Source organism: Limanda limanda, chromosome 16, assembly GCF_963576545.1.
Source record: "Limanda limanda chromosome 16, fLimLim1.1, whole genome shotgun sequence".
NCBI lineage: Eukaryota > Metazoa > Chordata > Actinopteri > Pleuronectiformes > Pleuronectidae > Limanda > Limanda limanda.
The window spans coordinates 15,338,775-15,364,937 of record NC_083651.1 but is presented as its reverse complement, the minus strand read 5'-3'; the positions used below and the strand labels follow the sequence as shown (position 1 = coordinate 15,364,937).

The 26,163-nt window shown below is 41.0% G+C and overlaps 1 protein-coding gene across 1 annotated transcript in view; it reads left to right on the top strand.

Moving 5' to 3' along the window:
* The first annotated feature begins 11,973 nt into the window (after positions 1-11,973).
* Positions 11,974-26,163, top strand: part of LOC133021734 (ATP-binding cassette sub-family C member 4-like) — a 37,788-nt gene continuing 23,598 nt past the window's right edge. The window contains exons 1-19 of the mRNA XM_061088698.1: positions 11,974-12,053; positions 13,034-13,144; positions 15,244-15,364; positions 15,454-15,678; positions 15,747-15,836; positions 15,933-16,096; positions 16,352-16,477; positions 16,745-16,994; positions 17,082-17,189; positions 17,393-17,482; positions 18,781-18,972; positions 19,131-19,225; positions 19,338-19,424; positions 19,507-19,603; positions 20,490-20,720; positions 20,950-21,081; positions 21,212-21,249; positions 21,575-21,669; positions 22,079-22,225. Of these exons, the coding sequence (XP_060944681.1) occupies positions 11,980-12,053; positions 13,034-13,144; positions 15,244-15,364; positions 15,454-15,678; positions 15,747-15,836; positions 15,933-16,096; positions 16,352-16,477; positions 16,745-16,994; positions 17,082-17,189; positions 17,393-17,482; positions 18,781-18,972; positions 19,131-19,225; positions 19,338-19,424; positions 19,507-19,603; positions 20,490-20,720; positions 20,950-21,081; positions 21,212-21,249; positions 21,575-21,669; positions 22,079-22,225 (2,473 nt within the window). The 5' untranslated portion in view covers positions 11,974-11,979. The remainder of the gene's footprint in view (positions 12,054-13,033; positions 13,145-15,243; positions 15,365-15,453; positions 15,679-15,746; positions 15,837-15,932; positions 16,097-16,351; positions 16,478-16,744; positions 16,995-17,081; positions 17,190-17,392; positions 17,483-18,780; positions 18,973-19,130; positions 19,226-19,337; positions 19,425-19,506; positions 19,604-20,489; positions 20,721-20,949; positions 21,082-21,211; positions 21,250-21,574; positions 21,670-22,078; positions 22,226-26,163) is intronic.

The window sequence follows — 26,163 nt, the reverse complement described above, 5'->3', positions numbered from 1 at the left end:
AAAGTTTTAAAAAACGTTTTCCTGGGGGGTCACGTGATGTACCGAGGAGGATAGACGTGCCGCTGTCGGGCTCCTCACTGGATTTAATTTAAACAAAATTTCTCTGTCTACCCGTTGCTAAACTTGCGCTGAAAGTATCACTAAACCTATAGAGGCGTTGGACATGTCGCTGGACAACTTTTTCACTATGCCCAAAAAGAGAGAAGCTCGGAAAAAGAACAACAAGTCGGCGGCTAACGAAGCGCTAGCTAACCCAGATGACGAATCAGAGCTAGAGCTAGCTACCGAAGAAGAGCCAGAATCCTGCACCGAGCCGGGAAAAGAGTTCTCCAGCCTCACTAACGACAGCGCAGTGGTTCAGCAGGTGACGCGTAATATTAAGGAGATGCTGGACACTACACTCGCTAATATCCTGAAACCAGTCACAGAGATGTCAGAAAAGCTAGACAAAATAGTTGACAGACTGGGGTCGGTGGAACAACGAGTGTCGGACTTGGAGGATAATGCAGCGGCTAACACGCCACGGCTTGAATCGATGGAATCGGCGCTGGGAAGAGCGATGGAGAGACTTGAGAATTATGAGAACCAGAGTCGACGACAAAACGTCAGAATTATTGGACTGAAAGAAGGCACTGAGGGTAAGAATCCATCCGTGTTTTTCGAGAAATGGATTCCGGAAGTCTTGAACATGGACTCGCAAGGGGAACGGATGAAAATTGAACGAGCTCATCGGGTGGGACCTCCAATGGGATCCACCGGCAGACAGGGCCCCCGCGCGGTCCTGGTGAGGCTTCACGACTACACGGACAGACAGAGGATCTTACACGCAGCAAGAAACAAGGGCAGAGTTTCCATGGATGGTCGGGTAGTGTCTTTTTACCAGGACTTTTCTGCGGAGATCGTTAAGCGGAGGCAACAATCTGCAGACGCGCGCAGAAGGCTCCGGGAAGCGGGGATCAAATACGCATTTGCGTATCCAGCTATAATTAAGGTTCTCCCTCCAAATGGAAAACCGATCTCCCTTCCCACAATGAAGGAAATCAACGACTACGTGAAGACACTCCCGACCTAGTGACTCTATCAATCCACCTGTAATCAGGGAAAGTACATCATCTGCCAAATAAGGACTTCTTATACAAATGAACAGAAAATGACTCGCACAATGGATAGTAAGTATTAGGTAAGATTAAGATAACTTCTGTTCATTTTAATTTAAACACACTTATACAAGGATATCTGTTTACTTGAGTTGATGTCTATTGCTATTATTTACATCGTTGACATGCTGGCATTATGGTTAGGACATAATCCAGATGGAGAGACCCGACATGCTCTCTTTTTTTTTTTTTCTCTCTCTCTCACTTTGATTCACTCGCCCCCTCAGCTGTACCAGTATAGCTAGAGTACAACAAGGTTTTTGTTTTTTGTTTTCTAGGCTCCATTTTAGCTATGTTAGGTAGGTATTACCCAAGCCTCGGTTTGTTTTTGCTTGGATTGTTCAGGTGTTTTTTGTTTATGGTCCAGGCAGGATTTCAGATTAAAAGCATATCCAAATTATGTTATAATGTAAATGAGACTATGCAGCATGATATAATATTATATTATTTTGAATATTAAGTTTTGTACCTGGAATATTAAGGGCTCAAATAATGTTGTCAAAAGGAAAGCTGTTCTGAACTATCTTAAAAAGGAAAATGTCCAGGTTGCATTCCTCCAAGAAACCCATTTGAATGAGGAGGAGCACAAAAAATATCTCAGGGAATGGGTCGGACAGGTGTATTTTACATCTTATTCTACAAATAAAAGGGGAGCAATTATATTAGTTCACAGATTGTTACCATTTACAGCTAAAGATAGCTACAAAGATACAGATGGAAGGATAGTTCTAGTAAAAGGAGAACTATATGGAGAATCAGTACTGTTAGGAAATGTTTATGCTCCTAATGTCTATCACAAGGACTTTTTTGCCTTCCTACTCAGTAAAATTGTTGAAATGGACTGTACACATATGATAATTGGAGGCGACTTTAACTGTTATCTTTCCCCCTCTTTAGACAAAGACCCCCCCCATAAAGATCAGTCAAAATCTGGCAGAGAATTACAAAATTTTCTTGAGATATTGAACTTGCTAGACGGTTGGAGATACATGAATCCTAATAACAAGAATTACACTTTTTATTCTCCACCTCATATGTCATTTTCGCGAATTGACTATATATTTATATCTGGACACCTAGCCCATTTGGTGGAAAAGTCTGACATTGGATCCATTGCCCTTTCAGACCATGCTTCTGTCACTTTGGAAATGCAACCTCTTAGGCCCACAGAGCGATCGTTCTCTTGGAAAATTAACTCATCACTGTTTCATGACGATAATTTTATTAAATTCTTGGAAACACAGACAGACCTCTATTTAGATGTAAACGACTGCAATGACTGTGATCCGGGACTGGTGTGGGAAGCTTATAAAGCTTATATGAGAGGCATGATTATATCATACTCTTGTAAGAAGAAAAAAGAGCGCACTCATTAACTAATTTACTAACAAAGAAGGCTGAGTCTGATATTCTGTTTGCTAGACAAAGAATGTTTGAATTTGGAAATAAGCCAAATAAGTTCTTAGCTCGTCTTGCAAGAAACTCTCCCCAAAAAGCTTTTATTTCTGCAATATCTGATGAGGATCAAATTCGCCAGACAAATAATACAAAGATTAATGAATGTTTTCAGAGGTTTTATAAAACACTATACACCTCAGAACTGGACAATGATACACTTGCCGATAGCAATTTCTTAGATGGTTTACAGATACCTCAGCTAACAGATGAACGAGCTAAACTACTAGAAGGACCTGTTACAATAACAGAAATTGATAATGCAATCTCCTCACTCCAGTCGTATAAAAGTCCAGGGGCTGATGGATTTTGTGTTCAGTTTTATAAAAAGATGAAAAGCAAAATTAACAAACTACTACAACGTGTGTTCAACAAATCTTTTGAAGAGGATGAACTTCCAAAATCTATGTACTTAGCTCATATTATAGTTATCCCCAAAAAAGGGAAAGATCCAGAACTATGTGCCTCTTATCGCCCCATTAGCCTACTTGGGGTGGATGTAAAAATACCCTCAAAAATAGTAGCTAATCGACTAGAAAGAGTGGTGACTGATATAGTTAATGCAGACCAAACAGGGTTTGTGAGAGGCCGTATTTCATCGAACAACACAAGACGTTTAATTAATATTATTCACCATCTTAATTTTCATCAAACTCCAAGTGCTATAGTTACGATGGATGCAGAAAAAGCATTTGATCGTATTGAACGAAAATACATGTTTGAGGTGTTGAAAAAATTTGGCTTTCAATCAGATTTTGTTCGATGGGTACGGCTTCTATATAAAATACCCACTGCCTCAGTTTTAACAAATGGTCTAATTTCTGGCCAGTTTCAACTTAACAGAGGTACAGCTCAAGGGTCACCACTATCACCTCTGTTGTTTTCTTTAGCTATAGAGCCATTGGCAATTGCTGTCCGGCAAACCTCCAGTATCAAAGGAACGGTGATAGGAACAACACAGTACAAAATTCTGCTGTACGCGGATGATATCCTCCTGACATTGACAGACCCACAAAATTCAATACCCGCGCTAATCACATGTGTGAAAGAGTTCGGTCGAATTTCTGGATACAAGATTAATTTTACAAAATCTGAAATCATGCCTATTGGTATTTCATATGAACATGAACCTGACTTTGTAAAACCTTTTCGCTGGGCACCAGATGGATTCACATATCTGGGGGTTAAAATAACACCAAAAATGTGTCAACTCTATACTAAAAATGTTAACCCCATGGTAAAACACATTAAAGACAAGATGCTGAGCTGGAAGAAGCTTCCTATATCCTTTCTTGGCAGAATCAATCTTATTAAGATGACAATTCTGCCCAAAATTATGTACCCTCTATCTATGCTCTTCATATCTTTGAAGAGAAACAACATTAAAGATATAAATAAAGCTATCTCTGACTTTATATGGGCTGGCAGGAAGCCTAAAATTAAATTAGATATTTTACAATTGCCAAAAGAACAAGGGGGATGGGGCCTCCCCAACATTACATACTATACAACTTCAATGCAAGCCAGAATTATCTCAATATGGTCGACTGCTAAACCGAAGCCGCCATGGTTTGATATTGAAGCAACTTTCTCCAAACCGTACTCTCCTGTCAACTTACTTGACAAACGCAGGAGTGAATTACCAATTATGGCGAAAGACAATTATCTAATTAATAATGTGTGTAGTACTTGGAATTCTTTACGGAAATTATTCGGGACTAAACATAAATTGAGTTGTTTAACAACACTGACTGATAACCCTGAATTAACCAGGGGAGGCACTGGACCTAACTTTCAGAACTGGTATGAAGCAGGAATTTACCATATTTATGACCTTTGGGATAGGGGAAAATTTAAAACATTTGAATCATTACAGGCTACATATAAATTACAAACAAAAGAATTTTACAAATACCTCCAGGTCAGACACTATGTGTATACTAAAATGTATACTCTCAGTCTTCCAGGTGACTTTAACTCACTAGAAAAGACTCTCTTAGATAGTCTTAAACAGGGTCATTTTGTCTCCAAATTTTACTCCAAATTGCAATATCTAAAAACAGACAGACTATCATCCCTACGGAAACTATGGGAGACCCTGACGAAAACAACGATAGACAGTGAAATATGGGAGGAAATCTTACTTTTACCATCAAAAATATCCATATGTAACAGATTCAGAGAAATGCAATATAATATCCTAAATCCTATCCAAAATGTCTATATATCTCCTTATATGCATAGTAAATACACAGCAGGGGCCTCTCCAAACTGCCTAAAATGTAAAACTATTTTAGGGACAAGATTTCACTGCCTCTGGGAATGTGAAAAGATTCAACGGTTTTGGCAAAATGTATGCGATGAGGTTGGTGAGATAATTAAACAGAAAATACAGCCTAATCCAATATTATGTTTATTGGGTTGTATCCCTGAATCACTAAGACCACATAAGAACACTGTACATTTTCTGCTTATGTTGGGCCGGAAGGCTGTTATGACCAAATGGGTAGGAGATGAACCTCCTTCAATATATCTATGGAAGTCTCTGATGTTAGATTATATTTCTCTGGAAAGACTAAGATTTCGTATCAACGATCAGAATGACCTTTTTACAGCTAAGTTTGATAAAGTGGTGAGGTACCTAGGAGCTCAGACTGCAACTGCCTGAAATGTAAGACCTAATTAGGACTTTTGAGATCATTGCTGTAGATGTATTTTGGATTTGCTATATATTTCATATAATCTGTATGTACTGTGCTGGACTGTTATAATTTCTGAAAATGTTCAATAAAAAGAATGTTCAAAAAAAAAAAAAAAAAACGTTTTCCTTATCAAAATGTGAATGTTTTGGTAGAGGTAAAGAAATTTTGGTAATACAATCATTTTAATTAGGTTAACTCGACCGACCAAGGAGAGCGGCAGGCTGGACCATCTCAACATATCTTGTTTACACTTTTCAAGGAGCACTCCGAAGTTCTTTATAAATAGCAGTGTGATTTCTATTCCAAGGTATTTGAATCCCTTCTTAACTACTTTGAGTGGGAAATGTGATGGGGAAATTTGAGAGGCAGCCTGATTGAGAGGGAACATTTCACTCTTCTGGAGATTAATTTTGTAGCCAGATATTTTCCTGAAATGATGTATTGACAATTGAGGGAACTGCAGTTATAGGGTTAGATGCAGTGTTGCCACAGTTACTTTGAAAAAGTAACTTAGTTACTTTACAGACTACTTGATTTTAAAAGTAGTTTAGTTACTTTACAGACTACTTGATTTTAAAAGTAACTAAGTTAGATTACTAGTTACTTTCTTAGTTACATTCCGCAGCTGCCGACAACACCCCCGCCGGCTCAACATAAAAATGACAACCGGTTTTGCCAACAGTCACTTTATTAGTGGATTTTTAACAGTAATGTACACAACAACAATGTACAATGTAACTTAAAAACTAATTCTTGAAAAAATACATGTTTTTATAAAAACAAAAGTCTTCCTTGAATTAACTTAACTTAAATACTTCTTTTTTTTATAAAACAATAAAAAATAAAATAAAGACAGTCTTTCTTGACTTCACTTGACATAAATACTTGTTTTTCTAAAATAAAATTAAGACAGTCTTTCTTGACCTGACATATTTAACTGTTAACACTGTATTGGCAAAACTTACTATTTATAAATTGGTTATAAATGTAACTGGAAGCCGAGTGCCTGGATGTCGTGGGCGATGTCCGAGATTTTGAGACGCCCATTGAAAATTCCTTCAGAATACGTACATTTTCACCACTTTCTAACTTTCTGCAAATTTTGATAAGAAGTTGAGCATGTTAAAGCCCTCATAATATAATAAATGACTGCTGTATGAAGTCCATTTTACAATCTCCCAATACTGATACTCAATTTACCCTGGGCTCCGGGCTGGCTCACCAATTATGTAACCGTTGGTTACACTAGAATGAGTGTTAATGTGGACCAGGATAGGAGATTCTAGGTAAGTAGGAGCCATGGACTTGAGAATCAATAATGAGAATAACACAACACAATTTCTTTAAATTAACTTATATTAAAAAAATATCAGCAGTTCAACTTTGATTGACAAAAGAATACAGCATAAATTTCCCCCAAAATAATAAACAGAAATAAATAAAAGTACAAGTACATCAAAGTAAAAATGTGGAATATGGCCAAAATGGCCACTAAATGCAAGATAGCAGGCTTCCTGTTGTGTTTTTCCAATTGCACCAAAATACTTTTTTGTTTGTCTGGTCATGATACACCTGTATATCGATTTTTGTGAAGACCGGTCAATGTGAACACGTTCCAGGGGTCTCGGGGGGCACCGTTGAGCCATTTTGCGACGCCCATTGAAAATTCCTTCAGAATACGTAAATTTTCACCACTTTCTAACTTTCTGCAAATTTTGGTAAGAAGTTGAGCATGTTAAAGCCCTCAAAAAGCCAATTCATTTGCCTGAATAATAACAATAATAATAATAAAATTTCTAGGGCTGCAAAGCAGCACTGAGTGGGCCCGAGCACATGCATTTTGAAGCGTTGCATGCTTTTTGCCTAGCGTTGCATGCGTTTTGCCTGAAAATAATAATAAAAACAGAAATTCCTTTAATATTTGACCGGCTCAGCATCAAAGGATTCATGGTCTCAGAACATGTCAATTTGACGTTGATCCGATGAAAACCCTGGTACAAGTACATCAAAGTAAAAATGTGGAATATGGCCAAAATGGCCACTAAATGCAAGATAGCAGGCTTCCTGTTGTGTTTTTCCAATTGCACCTAAACACTTTTTTGTTTGTCTGGTCATGATACACCTGTATATCGATTTTTGTGAAGACCGGTCAATGAGAACACGTTCCAGGGGTCTCGGGGGGCACCGTTGAGCCATTTGCGACTCCCATTGAAAATTCCTTCAGAATACGTAAATTTTCACCACTTTCTAACCTCCTGCAAATTTTGGTAAGAAGTTGAGCATGTTAAAGCCCTCAAAAAGCCAATTCATTTGCCTGAAGAAGAAGAAGAAGAAGAAGAAGAAGAAGAAGAAGAAGAAGAAGAAGAAGAAGAAGAAGAAGAAGAAGAAGAAGAAGAAGAAGACTTTTAAATAACTTTATTTAAGAGACATTGTCAAATAGCTCTTAAATACTCAAAACATGTCAATGTGAACACGTTCCAGGGGTCTCGGGGGGCACTGTTGAGCCATTTTGCGACGCCCATTGAAAATTCCTTCAGAATACGTAAATTTTCACCACTTTCTAACTTTCTGAAAATTTTGGTAAGAAGTTGAGCATGGTAAAGCCCTCAAAAAGCCAATTTATTTGCCTGAATAATAATAATAAATACAGATACAGATAATGCTGTACTCGCTCATCCCTATATGTAACATACTCTCGCATTTCATCTTCCAAAAGGGCCAGTCTTGGACCCTTTCCACTTGTTTGTAAACAAGGCGTTGGCATCAGCTGCTGTGGCTCCTGTGTTTCTGAATAATCGCTTTAATCAGCAGACGCCTCTTAAGAGAAACAAGTCTCACAAGTTTCTTCCAAGGAAACTGAAAATTAGGTAAACAATAATAACAATAGGGTCCTCCCTGACCTTTGATCAGTGCTCGGGCCCTAATAATAATCATTACAATTTCAATAGGGTCTCACCAGACACCTTTGATGTCTGTGCTCGGGCCCTAACTATTAAATTCTTTTCAACATGTTTTATGAACATTGTACCTGTTGTTCACAGCATTAGAGAAGCAAGGAGTGGTTTTACAAAACAAAACAAGAGTATAACACCACATGTAGGCTGATATCATGTCTAAATGTGTAACTTTGGACTAATCTTATGTTGTTATCGCATGTAATGAGTGAAACAGTGGAGTGGGGCGAGTGGTCCGCACCAGGTCTCAGTCAGCTGCAAGGCGCCGGCCGAGGTGCACCGCCGGGGGGGCGAACGGAGCGGGCGACGTAGCTGAGGTGATCCGCGAGAAGGGCCCGGCACGAGGCCAGAGTCGCCGCCGCCGACCGGTCCCCTCCGACGGCCCGCCTTCCGCACCGGCGACGGACACAACCCCTCGGTCCAAGAGAAAGGAAGCCCCGGCACCAGAGACGCCGTGAGGCGCGGCGGACGAGGACCCCCCCCCCCAAAATACGACGCAGCGGGCTGCACACCGAGCCTCCGGCTGCGCGGAGCCAATAAAACCTGTCTGATCAGTGGATATTATTTGTGGTAGTAATTTCTCCAGTCTAGCAGCCAGGATTTTAGACAAAATTTTATAATCGCCATTCAGTAAAGAGATAGGGCGATAAGAAGCGCACTGTAGCGGGTCTTTATCTTTTTTAGGGATAAGAGTAAATGCAGCTTGTCGTAGGGTTGGTGGAAGCTCTTCAGACGACAAGGATTCATTAAACACGGCTTGAAGCAGTGGAGATAATTCAGGTGCAAATTTTTTATAGAAGTCTGAGGTAAAGCCATCTGGCCCAGGTGTTTTATTGCATTTTAACGATTTAATAGCTTCTAGGATTTCTGTGTTTGAGATCTCTCCCCCAAGTGGAGAGTTGTGCTCTGGAGGGATAGAGGGAAATGTGAGTTCGTCGAAGAAGCTCTCAATTTTTGGGGAGTTTTCATCCTGTTCAGAACTCTATAGGTCACTGTAGTATTGTTTAAAAACCTTGTTAATCTCCGAATGGTTGGTCACAATCTCACCATTTTCACCATGAACCTTAGGTATGAGGCGAGAGGAGGTGGATTGGCGGGCTTGCTGGGCTAACAGTTTGCTAGCCTTATCACCAGATTCATAAATATTATAACGGGCCCTGGTGAGTAAATAAGAGGCTTTGTCTGTGGTCAGTGTATCATATTCTGTCTGCAAGCGCAGTCTTTCTTTATAAAGATTTGGAGAGGGGGATGAGGCGCGTTGTTTGTCAATATCTGTTAGGGCTTGGGAAATGGTCTCAAGTTTGGCCATTCTTGCTTTTTTTATTCTGGAGGCGCACTCAATTATCTGCCCTCTAAGGAACGCCTTAAGTGCCTCCCATATGGTTGAGTGTGTAACATCTGGGGTAATGTTGGTTTCTGTAACGAAATTAATCTGAGAGGTGATTTACAAACTCCTCATCAGCCAATAGCAGGAGGGTCTGAAGCAATTTGGTAAACTCAGCTGGAAGGATAGAGCGCCATGGTCTGAGACAGAAATGGTGTGATATTGGCAGGAGCCTGCACTCCCTACTAACCTGTTATCTATCAGAAAATAGTCAATGCGGGTGTAAGTATGATGGACACTCGAGAAGAAGGAGAAGCCTTTTTTATTGGGATAATTAAATCTCCAAATGTCTGAAAGACCAGATCGTGCACAGAAACCATTGATAACCTTGGCTGATTTGGTGAGAGCCTGTGGTCTAGCTGAGGATCTGTCTAGTGTGGGGTTGAGCACACAGTTAAAATCGCCTCCTATTATCAAGTTATAGTTGTTAAGAGCAGGTATGGCAGAGAAGAGTTTGGTAAAAAAGTTGTGGTCATCAAAATTTGGGGCATAAACATTGACAAGAATTACAGGAAGATGGAATAACTGCCCAATGACAATGACATATCTCCCGTTGGTGTCGGCTATCACCTCTTCTGCTTGAAATACGATATCTTTGTGTATAAGGATTGCAGTTCCTCTGGCTCTGACGTTAAACTGTGGGTGGTAAAGTTGTCCAACCCATCTCCTCTTAAGGTAACTGACCGCGTCAGTTTTTAAGTGAGTTTCCTGTATAAATGCAATATCTACCTTTAGTTGTTAGAGATAGGATATTATTTTCTGTCTTTTCACTGGGTTATTGAGTTCTTTTGCATTAAGTGAGACACACTGTATGGAACGACACTCTGTGAGTGTTAACTCTAGATGTAATTTTGTCTAGCACAGGAAATTAGGTTTGAGGTCGATTGAGAGCGGTGGGAAGCCATTGTGAAATGAGTTGATGGCGAGGGGTGGGGGGGGGGGGAATAAAAATACAAATAAAAATGAAAATGAAAAATAAAAATGAAAAAATAAAGATAGAGAGAAAAAAAAAAAGGCTGGGCTGAAAAACTTGCTTCAGCAAATAGCACAAAGAGCATGTGCTACCTATGCTTAAGCTCTACACTCTGTACTCTGTTATAACAGAAAATATGTTTTTCAATAAAAGGATATGTGCACAACGCAAAGTCATTAGGAATAACACCTTTAAAGAGTTGCTAGCTGGTTTAATTCTGTCGGCTATTTTTGTCTCTTGGACTTGTTGGTCTGCCGTTTGGCCTGCTTTTCTATTTGTCTTCCTCATCTTCTCTGTTGAGATAAGCGTTAGTGCCGATAGTTGGATGTAACTGGACGGATTTAAGGAGGAATTTGACCGAATGTCAACAGAGTACTTCCGGCTTGCGACCTACTCCGCCATGCCGCTCGAGCTCGACTATTCCCCATATTGTTTGATATTTTAAGATCTGGATTCTGGTTGATAAATGTAATATGTTAATGTCAAAATCAACTAAAATGTTATCTGTGGCATCCTTAAAGGTAATGAATGAATCAGTGTAGATCCAGGGAGATAAAATTAAATGATGATAATCTTGTGTTTATTCATTGAATAAAATGACATCCTGTCTCCCATGTGTTTATTCTGCCGGTGTGACTCAGATGTTGCCTGATTCAGACCGGCCACTAAATTGTGGTTTACATACGCTGATAAATGAAGGATTTATTGGTTCTATCGATTACAGTGAAAGATTTAAGAAGAGTCACTCTCTTCTTAGGTGTTTTGACTTTGAGTCTAAATCAGTAACTGTATAAAATCAAATAAGACCTCCAGCCTCTTTTACTTTTATTTTTGAAGATTTTATTAATATTATTACTACGTTACGGATACAGTTTCTGGATTTCCTTGCCCAACTATCCTCTCTCCGGTCTGATAAAGGAACAAGTCTTTTAATTTGAATTATAAAAGTATTTTCAGGGTGTGGACTTCCTTTTCATTTAAGCATCTTTCTACTTTCCCCACGGGTCCAAAGGTCTTTCTAGTTTGTGTGCAAATCCCAAACAAATCCACCAGTGTTTCCCTGAAAGTAGTAAAGCTAAATACGATTGGATGAAGACGGGATGGAGTCCATGGGGAGGGAAATGATGGACACTCGTGTCGGCCAATCCAGAGGCGGTGGGCGGGATTAACGCAGCGCCGCGCTCACTGCTGGAATAATCCCTGAGTCCTGAGAGGTGAAGTATTGACAGACGGCTGGAGTTTACAGACGCTGTTCTATCACTGTTTTCTTCTCTTGAGTCTTGAGTCGATCTCCCTCCTGCCACACAGCCTGCAGACTGACTCCTCAGGCTGTGTGTTTGAGCTCCTGGTGCGCATGGAACCTCCGCGGAAGGAGGCGAAGGATAATCCGTCGGCCTCAGCTAATCTTCTCTCCAAGATTTTCTTCTGGTAAGAAAAGGTGTCAGCCGTGTTTGACACGAGTTGAATGGAGAGAGCTCTCCTGTGTGACGGGCTGTGGAGAGGCTGTCCCCTGGGTGTGAAGTGGCAGGTAGCTGCGGAGCATCCGTCCATGCGTTAAAAACATCATGACCCACACTGGGGAGGAGAGAGCTCATGCTGCACTGGCATGGCTTGAATTAAGTCCAGCAGTTTTACAGCAGGAAAAACTGTGTGCACATCGGTCACAAAGAGCTGGAAGAAGAAGGGTCTTTCTTAAAGCATTTGTCTTTATTCATCACATGCACAATGAAACATGCATTATAATGTTGAGTGTTGTTTCTGTACAGGAAAACCAAAATTAGTGAATCCTTTCAAATACCTTTGTCTAACACATGGGTACAAAAAGGTTTTAAACCCCAAAAATCTCACTAAGTTAACTAAGCTGTGTCAATACATTTCATGGTATTTTAATGTGGCAGCTTGTTCAGGTGATTCCAAAGCCGCATTGTTGTCTCAGGGTGAAAGTTGATTTAAATTTTCTCTGGTCGAACAATGTTTAGAAAGTTTCTGATATTTTATTTATACTGTATATCCATTAATGTAATGAGGGTATATAATATGCAGAACTAAGTAAGCAGGAAAACAAAAGTGGCCCTCAGGATTTACATCTGAATTAGGGCTGGGGACACATGGCACAAGAATTCTGTTGATAAGAATTTTGATTGACAAACACTTTAAAACATTTGACAGCTTAACTAATTATGCCTCTTCACCGTGGTTGCAGATGAATAAGCATTTTATCATTATATGTCATATTGTCGATTGTTGTTGATTCAAATTTGATTGTGACAAGAATTGATATTGTTTTACTGCCCAGCCCTAATCTGAGTCATTCTGCAGTAAAAAATACTTCAATACATGTACTTACTACCCATGAATGTCTGTCATTTCAGTAATTATTTTCACTACTATATGTTTTTTATCTCCAGTTGGCTGAATCCCTTGCTCAGAATCGGCTACAAGAGGAAATTGGAGGAAGATGACATGTATAAAGTCCTACCCGAGGACGCGTCCCATAGACTTGGGGAGGAACTACAGTGGTATGACATTATATACTTTAGTTTTTTTTCTATTTGCATGTATTTCAGTGTCATCTAAATTTATTGATATGCATGTTTCCAACTTTCTTCTTTGACAGGATAGACACCACAGTAATCTGCATTTTACAGAAAGTCGACCTTTGATATCAAGCATCATAATCTAGTGTTCAAACACGGTCAGGAGCTATAATGCTCTTCCTCTCTATCCAACTCCCACAATGAGAATATGGGCTTTGTAAAACCCTGCACAAGCAGGTTTGCGGCCTGCAAGTACCAGCCAAGCCCTTAAGACCTGGTTACCATGACAGCAGCTCTCCCCCCACTTCACAGGTTTTCAGAAGGACATGCCAAAATACCGACTGACCTTTCTCAGTATCGACTTTCACGATGGAGGCTCTAGTTCAGTACATTTTATGCTCCCAGAAACTGAATCAACCATCTCCATAGTAACACCTTCTTTACTATTACCCACATAATAGTGCTAGGGCTGAATTCTTCTGTCAGAACTCGCCTGAACCCGAGACAAAGAATATTTTTTCGTTAAAGGTGGATCACAGTAACTTAAGGTCTCACATTGCTTTACCTTCAGTCGCACAGAATTAACCGACCCTGACTGGACCGGCATGTTTTTGTGTCAGAACCGAACCAGAGCCTGATGCAGTTAATATGAGCTCCACTGTGTAAACCTGTCCCTGACACATATGGTTATTGCTTGTTTTCATAGATTATTGACCTGTGCAATGTAAAAAAGAGCGATCAACGTGACCGACCCATACTCAAGTATAATTTCAAATGTTTTGTCCAAACCCGTCGAGGCCGGGTCGGGTAGCCACACTCTATTGTGGATGTCGACTTACAACACAGGACTCAGGTTTAGATGAGAGAGGCCTCTCATGACATCCAGCCCACATCAAGGTTTCTAGTCATAGAACGATAACGTAAAGTGCCTCTGAAAGATAATAGAAAGAGGAAAGCTCTGGCACTCTCACCCATATGTAAACCACTCAAATAATTTATGAATATTAAAATGACCACTTCTCCTTAAGGACACTATAGCCAGAATTGTAGCCAACCAGAGACTCTAGTGACTCCACCACTTCCTGACTCTCCTCAGCCTAGACCCTCCCTAAATAGCAGAGTGACCACGACCTTTGACATCGGAATTGCTGTTCTGTGTGGAGAGGAACCTACTTACTGTATATATAAATAGTACTTTCCGACCTGTCACATGAGAGGGGACTCTTCCCCCACACTGACCTTGACTCAGGAGAAGCCATATGCCACTTTAAATCTGTGTGTGAACACAACGTGAGTCCAGCAGGAGCCTTTCGAGTGCAAATTGCATCTTGGCTCGTAGCAGATACAGTTTTCTTACTGAAATGTAACCATTATTGAACACTGCAGCAATTTACAACTTGGTGTGTCTTCACTAAAATGTAGGAACACAGACCTTATGATGGATGATTGCATTTGCCAAAAATAAATATGTTGGCTACACTAATATACATCTTGTATTAATTAGATTAAATTAAAAAAAATAACTCATTAATGAATTAACCAAGTGAATGGAATTAACTTTTTTTTATTAAATGACATTATTTAAAATAACCAATTAATCTGATCAACTTCATCGATCAATCAAACTTTATTTGTATAGCTCATATTCAAAAATTACAGTGTCTCATAGGGCTTAACAAAGTGCGACTCCCTCTGTTCTAAACCCTCAACAAAGGACATTTAAACAAATTAATTACTTTAAGATTCTAAATAGAGTTTTGATAATATTCTCTTATTCTGTTGGTCACAGAAAAATTTAACTACATGAGTAAATACTTAATTACGTAGCAGCCTGTATGTGAACAACCACATATTCAATTTTGAAGTTGTACAAGAATTGCACCTATGCAGGTAACATCCTCACAAGCTGTATATTGACGATTATGCTACTTAAAATACGTACAAGCGATTCCTTACGAGAAGCTTTCAGTAGCATTGTTTTCTTGGGAATAACCTGCATTGTGTTAATTTGTCTAAGTTTGCTTCGTTAAAGAATAGTGACTAAATGTAACTGTGGCTTTTCCTGTCACTTCTTTTCAAAGGTACTGGAATCACGAAGTTCAACAGGCGGCGAAAGAAATGCGGCCGCCGAAACTTTCCAAAGTTCTTGTTCGGTGCTACTGGAAATCATATTCGCTAATCGGAATATTCATCTTCATAGAGGTACAGTGTTGTCACAAAGTGAAACCAAACATTGAGATGTGTTTTAATGCAGCACAATAATGTCTGGCTTGCCTCCCACTCTCTATCAGGAAGTGATCAAAGTGATTCAGCCGATGCTCCTCGGGAAGCTGATCGAATACTTTGAGAGGAATGAGCCAATCGACACAGCTGCAGTCCATGAGGCCTACATGTGTGCTGCAGGCATCTCACTGACAGCCATGGTCCTGGCTGTGCTTCATCATCTCTATTTCTACCATGTCCAGCGAGCAGGCATGAAGATCCGTGTGGCCATGTGTCACATGATCTATCGGAAGGTCCGTCACTGTGTATAAATAATTCCCGTTGTTTTTACAACTTGATATAACTCTTTTGTTCTGTACAGGCTCTGCATCTTAACAACAAGGCATTTGCCAAAACTACCACCGGACAAATTGTCAACCTTGTTTCCAATGACGTCAACAAATTTGATGAGGTGATTATCTGAAATTTTACATTTGACCTAATAGTTCAGTATTCCCGATCTTACTTTCACATTTACACATGATTTTTATTTTTTTTTATTTTACAGGTAACCTTGTACTTGCATTTTTTGTGGGTTGCCCCCCTACAAGCAGCTACTGTGGTATGGCTGTTGATGTATACGATCGGCCCATCATGCCTTGCGGGAATGGCCGTCTTCATCTTCCTGATGCCGGTACAAACCATGTTCGGACGTCTGTTCTCTCGACTAAGGTCTGTAGTCATGCCCCCGATTAATCAAAGATCTTCCTGCTTTCTAAAGTTGTATTCATTTAATTGGGTAAATTCAAATAAATGAACCACATTTAATTGACAATCTAATTTTATTGTTTTATTTAAAGAAAAATATTTAATTAAAATAAAAACCCAATTAAATTGAATTAATTCACTTTTTTCAATTGTTCCTGCTATCGTAAGTTGCTGTTGCACCGGCGCCATCACTGCTATTGTCCTCTGTTGCCGTTGCAGGGCTGAAACAGCAGTGTTAACAGACGAGAGAATACGCACGATGAATGAGGTCGTCACTGGGATCCGTGTGATAAAGATGTACGGGTGGGAGAAGCCTTTCGTTGCATTGGTGGATGAGATCAGAAGGTAATCAATGATATTTTCTGTCGTTTATTCAGGGAGTAGTTAATCTCTCTTATTAACAACATAACTTACACTACATTTTAATTTGATGTCACTGATACCTTTTGCTTTCATGTATATCACCATGTGTTTACACTGTTATGACCATATTGTCTTTACCCCCACCCTTCCTTTAATTTTTAACATTATAAATATATGTTGTCGAAAAATAAACAATACCAATATACATAAAAGAGCACTCTCTGATGGACGTGTCTTGTCATTGTACAGAATGGAAATCTCCAAGATCATGAAAAGCTCCTACCTGCGTGGCCTGAACATGGCGTCTTTCTTCGTCGCCAGCAAGATCATCATCTTCAACACCGTGTGCGTGTACGTGCTCACAGGGAACACGTTGTCCTCGAGCAGAGTGTTCATGGCTGTCTCGCTCTACGGGGCCGTCAGACTCACCATCACACTCTTCTTCCCCTTCGCCATAGAGAAGGTCTCGGAGTCTCTCATCAGCATCCGAAGGATTCAGGTAAATGCACCACGTCAGAATACATATTTACATGTGTTAATTATCATCTGTGAAAACTGAAGCTCAGAATGTGACTCTTCCTCAAAGACTTTTCTGCTTCTGGATGAAGTAGCTCCTCAACACCTTGGACTTCCTGGGGTAGAGAAGAAGGACTGTGTGGTGAAGATTCAGGATTTAATATGCTACTGGGATAAAGTAAGTCACAATGTGGAAAATGGGTCTCACTCTTTTATCTTAAATATGTATCACATGAAGTAATCCTTAGATGCCTCAATTGTCTAAGCTTAGAGGGTGTCACATGCTACACAGATTGTTAAATCCATGGGAAAACCAGACTTTACCGTATTGTAAAGTCAGGACATGGCCGTGTTTAAGTTCATTTGTTTTTCTTTTTACAGATGATAGAGAATCCAACTTTACAGAATGTGTCTTTCACTGTGAGGCCCGAGCAACTCTTGGCAGTAATTGGACCTGTCGGTGCTGGAAAGGTCAGGTCTGTTCCCTAGTCACAGGTTTATTCTCATGCACATACGTGATTTAAACCTGAGAAGGATTGTCTGAACAGTTCATATTGTAAAAGCAACTTCAATTACCATGAATGACATAAGCGTTCTCGGCTTAGATGCCTTATCAAATGCAAATGAGGCAAAGTTGACTGATACAAAGAGACATCCAATATTTTTTGTGAATTCAAATTACATAACACATTGTTTACCTGACGCTTTTATTCAAAGGGACTTACAAAAAGTGCATTGAAAAGTTTATTAACTGAGCAAGAAATTATACTAGTACTTATACTAATTATACTGGGAGACGATGCTTGGTGAGCAGTCATTAATTTTCTGTTATGTGTGTGTTTGATGGGAGAAGTTTCAGGAAAACCCAGTTGTCTAAAATCTGCAGTGCTTTAGTCTCCCCCTTCTGTCCGTGAGAGTAATAACATCATTTCATCATGACCCTACCTCATACTTCTATTATAGTCTATAATCTTTACTTGTTGAGTTTATTTGATCTTTTAGCATCAGAAACCCTTCTTGGACCTTTTCCTAGCTTTTATTCCATCATCGCCACCACCATGCTGCCATTTGCTGTCGCTTACTCCACCTCCGTCGCTATGGTTACTCCCCACTTCTCTACTACCAGTGCATCGACGCAGACATATCGCCACAGAAACCAAATTTAAAACATCTGTGTATTCCTGAATAAAAAGAGAATTACCGGGTGATGTCCGCTTCACCAGAGTTGTGTGAACCAGATCCTGTTTGGAGCAGCACTGTGTCACCTATTGACCCTGGGACCATTTGTTATGGCTGTTTACCTCCTCCACTGGACACTCTATTGTAACTGTGGTTGTTATGGCAACTGCCAGCAGATATTGGACAGCTGAAGGTGAGCATAGCTTTAGTCCAGGCCGGTCACGACTTCAAGCTCAGCCCCGATCCAGCACATCAGCTGACGGCAGCAGATCCTTGTGCCTGCTCACATCAGCTGACGGCTCAGCTGATCCCCTCCTATTTCATTACGTTGGTAAAGCTCACATTGCGCCCTGTATTTAAGCTGCTTTAGCTTCCTTCTCTTCGTGGAAGTGTGCTCGCCCTAACTTGGGATTTTCATGGAAGAGCAGGGGGATCCCAGAACTTAAATCCAATACATTGGTAGATATAAAATTGTTTCTGACTGAAGGGCAGTTTTTAGAAAGTGATATCGGCGTCGACCTGTCCTGAAACATTGCTTCAATAACGTCAAAGACACTAATGATGTGCGTTTGTGTGTTGGTACATGTCAGTCCTCACTTCTCAGTGCCATCCTGGGAGAACTGAGTCAGGAGAGCGGTGTGGTCAAAGTCAAAGGAGAGCTCAGCTACACTTCTCAGCAGCCCTGGATTTTACCCGGAACGATTCGAAGCAACATCCTTTTTGGAAAAGAGTTCAACCCCAAGAAGTATGATCGAGTTCTGAGAGCCTGCGCCCTCAAGAGAGTGAGAATCACTTTGAGTCATGTTCCCAAATAATCCCATTTCCCGTTGTACTTTCACGCTGTGCCGGCCAGTTATCTGCACAGTTTTAGCACGTGTAACCTGCAGTGACCTCGTGTGAATGTGACTAACTGGTAAAGTTGCACTTGGACCCTGCTCAGGACATAGACCTGTTGCCAGGTGGTGACCTGGCGATGGTCGGGGACAGAGGTGGCAACCTCAGCGGAGGACAGAAAGCAAGGATTAGTTTAGCCAGGTGTGTTGAATAACTTTACAGTAATTTTTGATCTGTGGTGTGACTAACAAAGCTAACCTTCATATATATATATATATGTGGGTGTGTGTGTGTGTGTTTGTTTGTGTTCCAGAGCAGTGTATCAGGATGCAGATATCTACCTGCTGGACGACCCACTCAGTGCTGTGGATGCTGAGGTGGGCCGGCACCTCTTTGAAGAGTAAGTCTGGTTCATCGAGTTTCCCCCATTGTTTTTCATCCACCGTTTGTCATATCTTCTCAAAATGACTTGCTTTACTCAGGTGCATCTGTGGACTTTTGAGGCAGAAGCCTCGCATCTTGGTGACGCACCAACTGCAGTATCTGAAGGCTGCAGATCACATAGTGGTCTTAAAGGAGGTATGTTCTTAATTGTGTTTGTATCAAGTAAAGTTTTCATGTCCAAGAGAATTGTTCACAATGACATTAGGGATAAAACGGTTACTAAGACACAGGTGCAATAAGCAATGTGCAGTTGTAGCAAAAAACGCAGTGTCAGAGCTACAGATTTATTTTAGTTGTATAAGCAGACAACTTCTGAAGTGTTCAATCATTTTCTGTCTTAAGCATTATCACGATTTTCTAAAATTACCACTTTTCCTCCTTCAATTTTGCACAATTTATATAGTACTTCACACATGTTATTTTTTGTTATTTCAAATGAATTCTTCAGCTTGTGTTTTGAGCATTTATTACAGTTTAAAAATACCATATAAATACTGATAACTGTACGCTTTAAATACTCAAAGCACAGCACACGTTAGTATTGTTTGATTCCACTTTACAGTCTCTGCCTCAAAGCATAATTTTTAGTAATTCGACACCCAAAGTCTGCCTCGTGAGAATCACACATTCTCTCTCGAAGACTCAAAGTTTTTTTAAAAGGTCGGTAGTTACCTGAGTTCTGCAGCTGCAGTCAGAATAGAAAATAATAACTATAGCAGATTTTACAGATCTGGTCAATCCACGTCCACATCACCCGATTATCAGTAAATAATAAAAGGAAAAACTCCACTATTTTACAGGGACGCTAAAATTCTGTGATGGATTATACCCTCGTACTTAATTAATATATATAAATTATCTATAAAGATTACATCAATTTGTAATTTTAATTACTAATAGAAGAGCCTCTATTAGGACATCAGATTATGAGATGAGTGTAAATCGATAGCATCAATCCTGGCAGCGATACATGTTCTTCAGATTGAATATCACGTCAGGTTCTCTTCTCTGTCGGTGTCAGGGCCAGATGGTTTCACAAGGGACCTACAGAGAGCTGCAGAGCTCTGGACTGGACTTCACCTCCCTGCTTAAGGAGGAGGAGGAGAACCAGGAGGAGGAGAGACAAGGAACAACTCCCATCCCGGGGACTGTCTCCCGCTTCTCCCATACACTGTCTAACTCCATGACCTCCATGTCATCCCTCTCCTCCTCTCGTCACTCCCTGATCGAAGGAGGAGAGCCACCTTCAGCGGTAGGTCAATTTAAAACCTGTGAGTAATTCATTTAATTGCGTAGTTTTGAGTTTGAGCAGCTCAAATCACATGTCATCTATATTTTTAAGCATCTCGTGGTGGAGGGAAAAAGGCCAGTTGTGCATCCGTTCGACCACTAGAGAGCAGAATATACACACATTTCCCTGTCGGTTGTATCGTGATGTTGTGCGGTGCTGAGTGATGGTTGACACGAGCGTCTCTCTGCAGGTCGTGCGACCGACAGAGGAGGAGGCGCGCTCAGAGGGAAACGTCGGCCTGCGTCTGTATGTGCAGTATTTCATAGCAGGTGCTAACATCCTGGTCCTCTTGGTGCTGGTTTTACTCAATGCCTTAGCACATGTGAGTTTTTCTTTATTTGATTTCGGTCTGTATTTGATGTATAACGAAAATAATTGCCAAGATAAGAAGTTTAATGTGATTTTATTTTTGTTTTTCTCTGCTGTGAATTTTTTTTGTCATTTTTGTGTAGATCACATTCGTGCTGCAGGACTGGTGGCTTGCTTGCTGGTGAGATTTTGTTTCTTGTACACCCTGTGCCAAAATAAATAAAAGAAATCGTGAAGAAAAAAAAAAGATGGATAACAGGTCCTGTGAGCTGAACTGACATATTTCCACAGACTGGAAGTGGTTGATATTTTGATTGAAGACAACTGAACAAAAACTGTTTTTCTTGGCATTATCTTGTCACTTGTTGAAACTGACCTTGTACTTTAGGATGGGAGAAATGTGTTTTGTCTCTTTTGCCTTCAAGTTGCAGCTTTATTTTGTTCCTTGTGTTTACTTGTCCTTGTGGATTTTTTGTTGTTGTTTCTTTTGTGTGGCCGACTCGCAGGGCCTCTGAACAGAAGCACATCAATGTGACGGAGCACATCAATGGCAGCTTCCCTCGGCAGCTGGACCTTGACCTGTACCTAGGTGTTTACGCAGGTGAAGCCCACGAAGCGCACATACCTTTTTATGTACTGTGAGGCTCTCAATTCGCCGCCATTCAATGAACAGACCCACAGTTCTTTGGCTGTGGCCCAAGGCCTTCAAGGCCCAGTGTATGTGTACATGGGCCTCAGCTGTACAGGGAGATAGCGGCGCCTTTCTTGTTTGCTGCTGTTGGATTGCTCCGTTTATCTTCCTGTGTGACTCCCACCCTTTTCCCTCGTTCAGCCTTTGTATCCACGGTGATGGATCAGCATTCAAGTCAAAAATCATGATTGAGAGACCCCCGAAGTGGAATTCATATGTTTTTGCTTAATAATGTCATCTTAAAAGCTAATATTATATGAACAGGCGCATGTGTGGCATTGTGGTGTGCTGATGCATTCTCTCCCTCTGCTTTCCTCAGGTTTAACAGCCTCTTCGGTTGTTTTCGGCTTCCTCCGCAGCTTGCTTTTCTTTAATGTCCTGGTGAGCTCGTCCCAAACCCTGCACAACAGCATGTTCACCGCCATCTTGCGGACCCCGGTGCACTTCTTCGACATCAATCCAATCGGTAAGCCGCTCTCCACCTCATCAGCTATTCATCTGAATAACTGATAACCGTTTTCCAGCATTTGTCAGGGTTGTATGAGCGATGAGAAGATTGTGACGTCTAGTTTGCACTTGTTGTGGAAGTTATTGTTTTGACGTCTCACCACTAGAGAGCAGACTGTTCCTTGATTTTGTGGCGTCGTGATCCACTTAACAAACATCCGTGTGCCTGCCCTTAAACTCTAGTGTTTGTCATTTCTATCAAGTTGTGTATCTAACAACAAGAAATGACCCATTAAAATGTAAAATTCACATAAAATGATAGATATTTTTTTATATTATGCACATTTAAAAATTGTATAAATATAATAAAATGTTGTTGATTTTAATTGAATTATCTAATATATAATGATATTTAATATTTTTATTTGGCTTAATGCTTATCTCTGGTTTTAGATCTAATTGTTAAGGAACTAGCATCATATAAGTTGCATTTGGGAAGTAAAGCATTGTTTGTCAAAAACAAAAACACTTGTAGCGTGACTTTATATTATCCATAATGTGTTCTAAAATGAGCAGAGGGAGTGTTATCGTCCTTATTAAGAGCCCATACAAATAAAGCAAACAGTCATGCAGAATAATTTTCTGTTTGCAGTAGATCTTGGACAATGTTGTGTTTGGATAAGAGAGCCGTGCAAATACAAACCTATTTGTCTTGTGCACTGTATCAGAAATCTTTGATTATTTCATTAGCTTTTCAGGCCGTAGCCGCCCGCTCAATGGAGTGGACAGATGGACACGATATTAAAAGTGAGCAAACACTTCAAATATTTCTGTCTTTACTCAGGGAGGACTGCTGTTTCTTTTTTCTTTTTTTTTCTGCAGGTGTGTTTTCACGTCACCTTCAATAACAAGCGATTATAACTGCGAGAATAATTCAAGTTATGTTTGAATCCTTTGTGAAGCCTTCTGCTCCTCTTGATTTAACACGATTTTCTTGGTATTAATTAAAAAACGCTCTTTTAATCAGGTGAAATCATGTCAACGCTGTCTGTCGTTCGTATCCACAGTCAACTGTCGAGTGGCCCACTTTGATAACTAAAATTTTTCTGCAGCATTGTTCACCTGTCAACAGATAATTACTCAGCCTAATCTTTTCATAGTGGAGGTGCATGTACGACACAATCAGCTCGGGTGGGAATTCTCAGCAGGTAGGGAACCTGAGTCTGTATAATGACTCATAATAAGCTGGTAACACAAGTCTAAATATGATTTGTGGGTGTTGAGGAGCTTGCGGTTTCCACTGGCATTAGCAGTGGGTGTAGCAACAAAGCTTTCCTTTGCGAAGCAGTGTTTGGTGCAAACACCACAGGTCTTAATCTTTGGGCTTTTGTTTTTACTGCCGCCGTTGTGTTGCCTATTTGACTACCTGGCAGCTTATCTGGGTGTGCCCCTGCCCGGTGATCTACACACAGGAGGAGAACAAACACTTTAAATAATGTAATAATCTGTTTAATAGTGCAGCAAAGGAGAGGCTTAACAGACACTGCTATCTGATTGCTGTTGTGCCGCTATCAGTAACTATTGTATGACCAGTCCAGTCATTACAGCTCGGCCTCTAGGCTGGCAAACAGCACGGTGTGTCTGACTGGATTTATAGACAAGTGCCCCACACACCGTTTCTTTTATCCTGTCAACTGTAGATTAAGAATGAACCTGACCTCTTCCTTTTAAGGACTTTCACTGAATTGTGTCCCTTTATTCTCTCGATCTGTATTTTTGGCTGATTCATTCACATTATCAAACCTCCAGACAGAGACAGCTGTTGTCAACTCTGCCGTTTTCTCTTCTTTCCTCATCGTATTTTTTTCTCCCTTCTGTCTAAAGTACTTTTATTCTCCCTTTTTTTTTAAATAACTGTCACCACCTTGTCACTGCTGCTTCCACGTCCACTCTTGTGTTGCCGTGAGTGCGAGTAATTCCTACTGTGTGCCGATGTGTTGTTAAGGATTTGACAAATGTTTACATGTGTCAGTGATGTGTGTGCTGCCGCTGAATGGGGCCCCAGTGTGTGTGTGTGCGTGTGTGTGTGTGTGATAGCTGTCCTCAGAGTTAAAGGTTACCATTTCAGGCCTCGCTGCACAAAGGTCTTATTTGTTATTCTGTGAATGTGGTTTGTAACAATAGAGTACAGCAGTGGTGAATTATGATTGACGGAGAGCCACTGTAGCTCCTCTGTATCAGCCGCTGAAAGCCTCTGTGCCGTTTGAATCGTGTTTCTGTGTTATCTTTTGTGCTGTGTGGAGATAGTTGATTTCCAAGTTGGGGCTTTTTGGTGATTAAAACCTTTATATGTTGCAACAATACTATTCGATAAGTTGTATGATAGCGGGAAGCCTGTCGATCCCAATGCGAGACTGAAATTGCCTCCATTATGTGGATTTGCCCAACTTAATATATTCGCGTTGCTCAATTTTGCTAATAAGTGCAGTCTTATTACAGCTGTTCATCCAAATTTGATCCAGTTAGAGCAGCACAGACAGCGGCGGATGTGTTGAGCTGATGTTGATCCCTGTAATTTAGTGTCATTGAGTGGGCTAATCCCCTCAGAGACTGCAGGCCAGGGCTTCAGCTCATCAGCACAGTGAAGGAGTGGAGTTTCAGACAACACACACACACACACACACACGCCTCTACCATCCCCTCTGTTCACGTCGGCATAGTGGGGCCGTCTCAGCGCCCGGTGTCACTCAGCTGCCGTCGACTCAGGGAACTTTAGATTTTCTGTCGCCGCTGATGTGAGATTCTAATTGTGTTTACAGAGGCAGTGTTTTTAATGTCTGTATTTCAGCTCCGGCTGGTTGTCGAGAGCAAAGTGGAGGGAGTAGTGCAGAGAGGATGATGATATCGAAGTGTGTAAATTGAATGTGGAGATGGAGCCGTGTGTGTGTGTGCAGTGTGGCTGATAGGGCTCCCCCTCGCTCGGCACTTCCACTATTTAATTGCATGAAAGGGAAGGAGAGGAGATTGCAGGAGCCTGGCGGTGGGAGCGGAGAGAATGGATTTAGAATGTATTAGTATTGGCAGCAAGGTGCCGGCGGTGGGAGGCTGCCCCGGGCTGCTGCGGGCCCTTCATGGAAGTGCAGGTGAGCTGTGCCACCTCCAGCCTTGGCAGCCCCCTCCCCTGTCTTCCTTCATTATCGTGCTCGCTTCACTGAAAGGCCCCTCCAACTGCACCGGGGCCCACACATGGAGCGGCTCTGAGTTGTCCCCTTATCTTGATGTTTACAGGGAACAGCGATTTGCCACACGCCCCGCTCAAGCCGGACCCCACTGTTCCACTTCTTTAGGTGTGATTGGGGGTCCTGCTCAACTAATATCTCCACCTGAAGGGGCCACCTTAGTTGGGAGGGCTTGATATTTTTCCAATCTGGAAAAAGTGGTGCAAATCACCCCTGGAGTCTTAAACCATGAGAAATTGTTTGATACTAATGCTGCTGATATCCTGAAACGTCTATACCCCTCTCTGCATAATAGGTGATATTGTTGACAACCACCCATAGTGATTGAAGCCATTGTCCCACACCGATCTTACCTCATAGGCATTGCCATGCAGTGAATGTCTTTGTGTAACTGCATCAGTGTAATGTATCCCCTCTATAGTCTGTGCAGGATGGAGAAAGGCCTTTACTTCATCCCCTCTGATACTCTCTGTTAACTGAGCCGCTTGTCAAACAGCTGATAGCTGAGTGATGTGCTCTGCTCCAACACCCTCCAACCATGGTATGATGTAACCCGCAGAAACCTAGCCTTTTCTCATTGGCATTGTTTGCCAAATATGCATGGATTTGGGTCATCTATGGCTTAGACAGTGAAATTACATACAAATATTATTGGATCTTGCACAAACACAGTTTGACAAGCACTCCTCCTATTCCCCAGACTAAAGAAGAGATATTC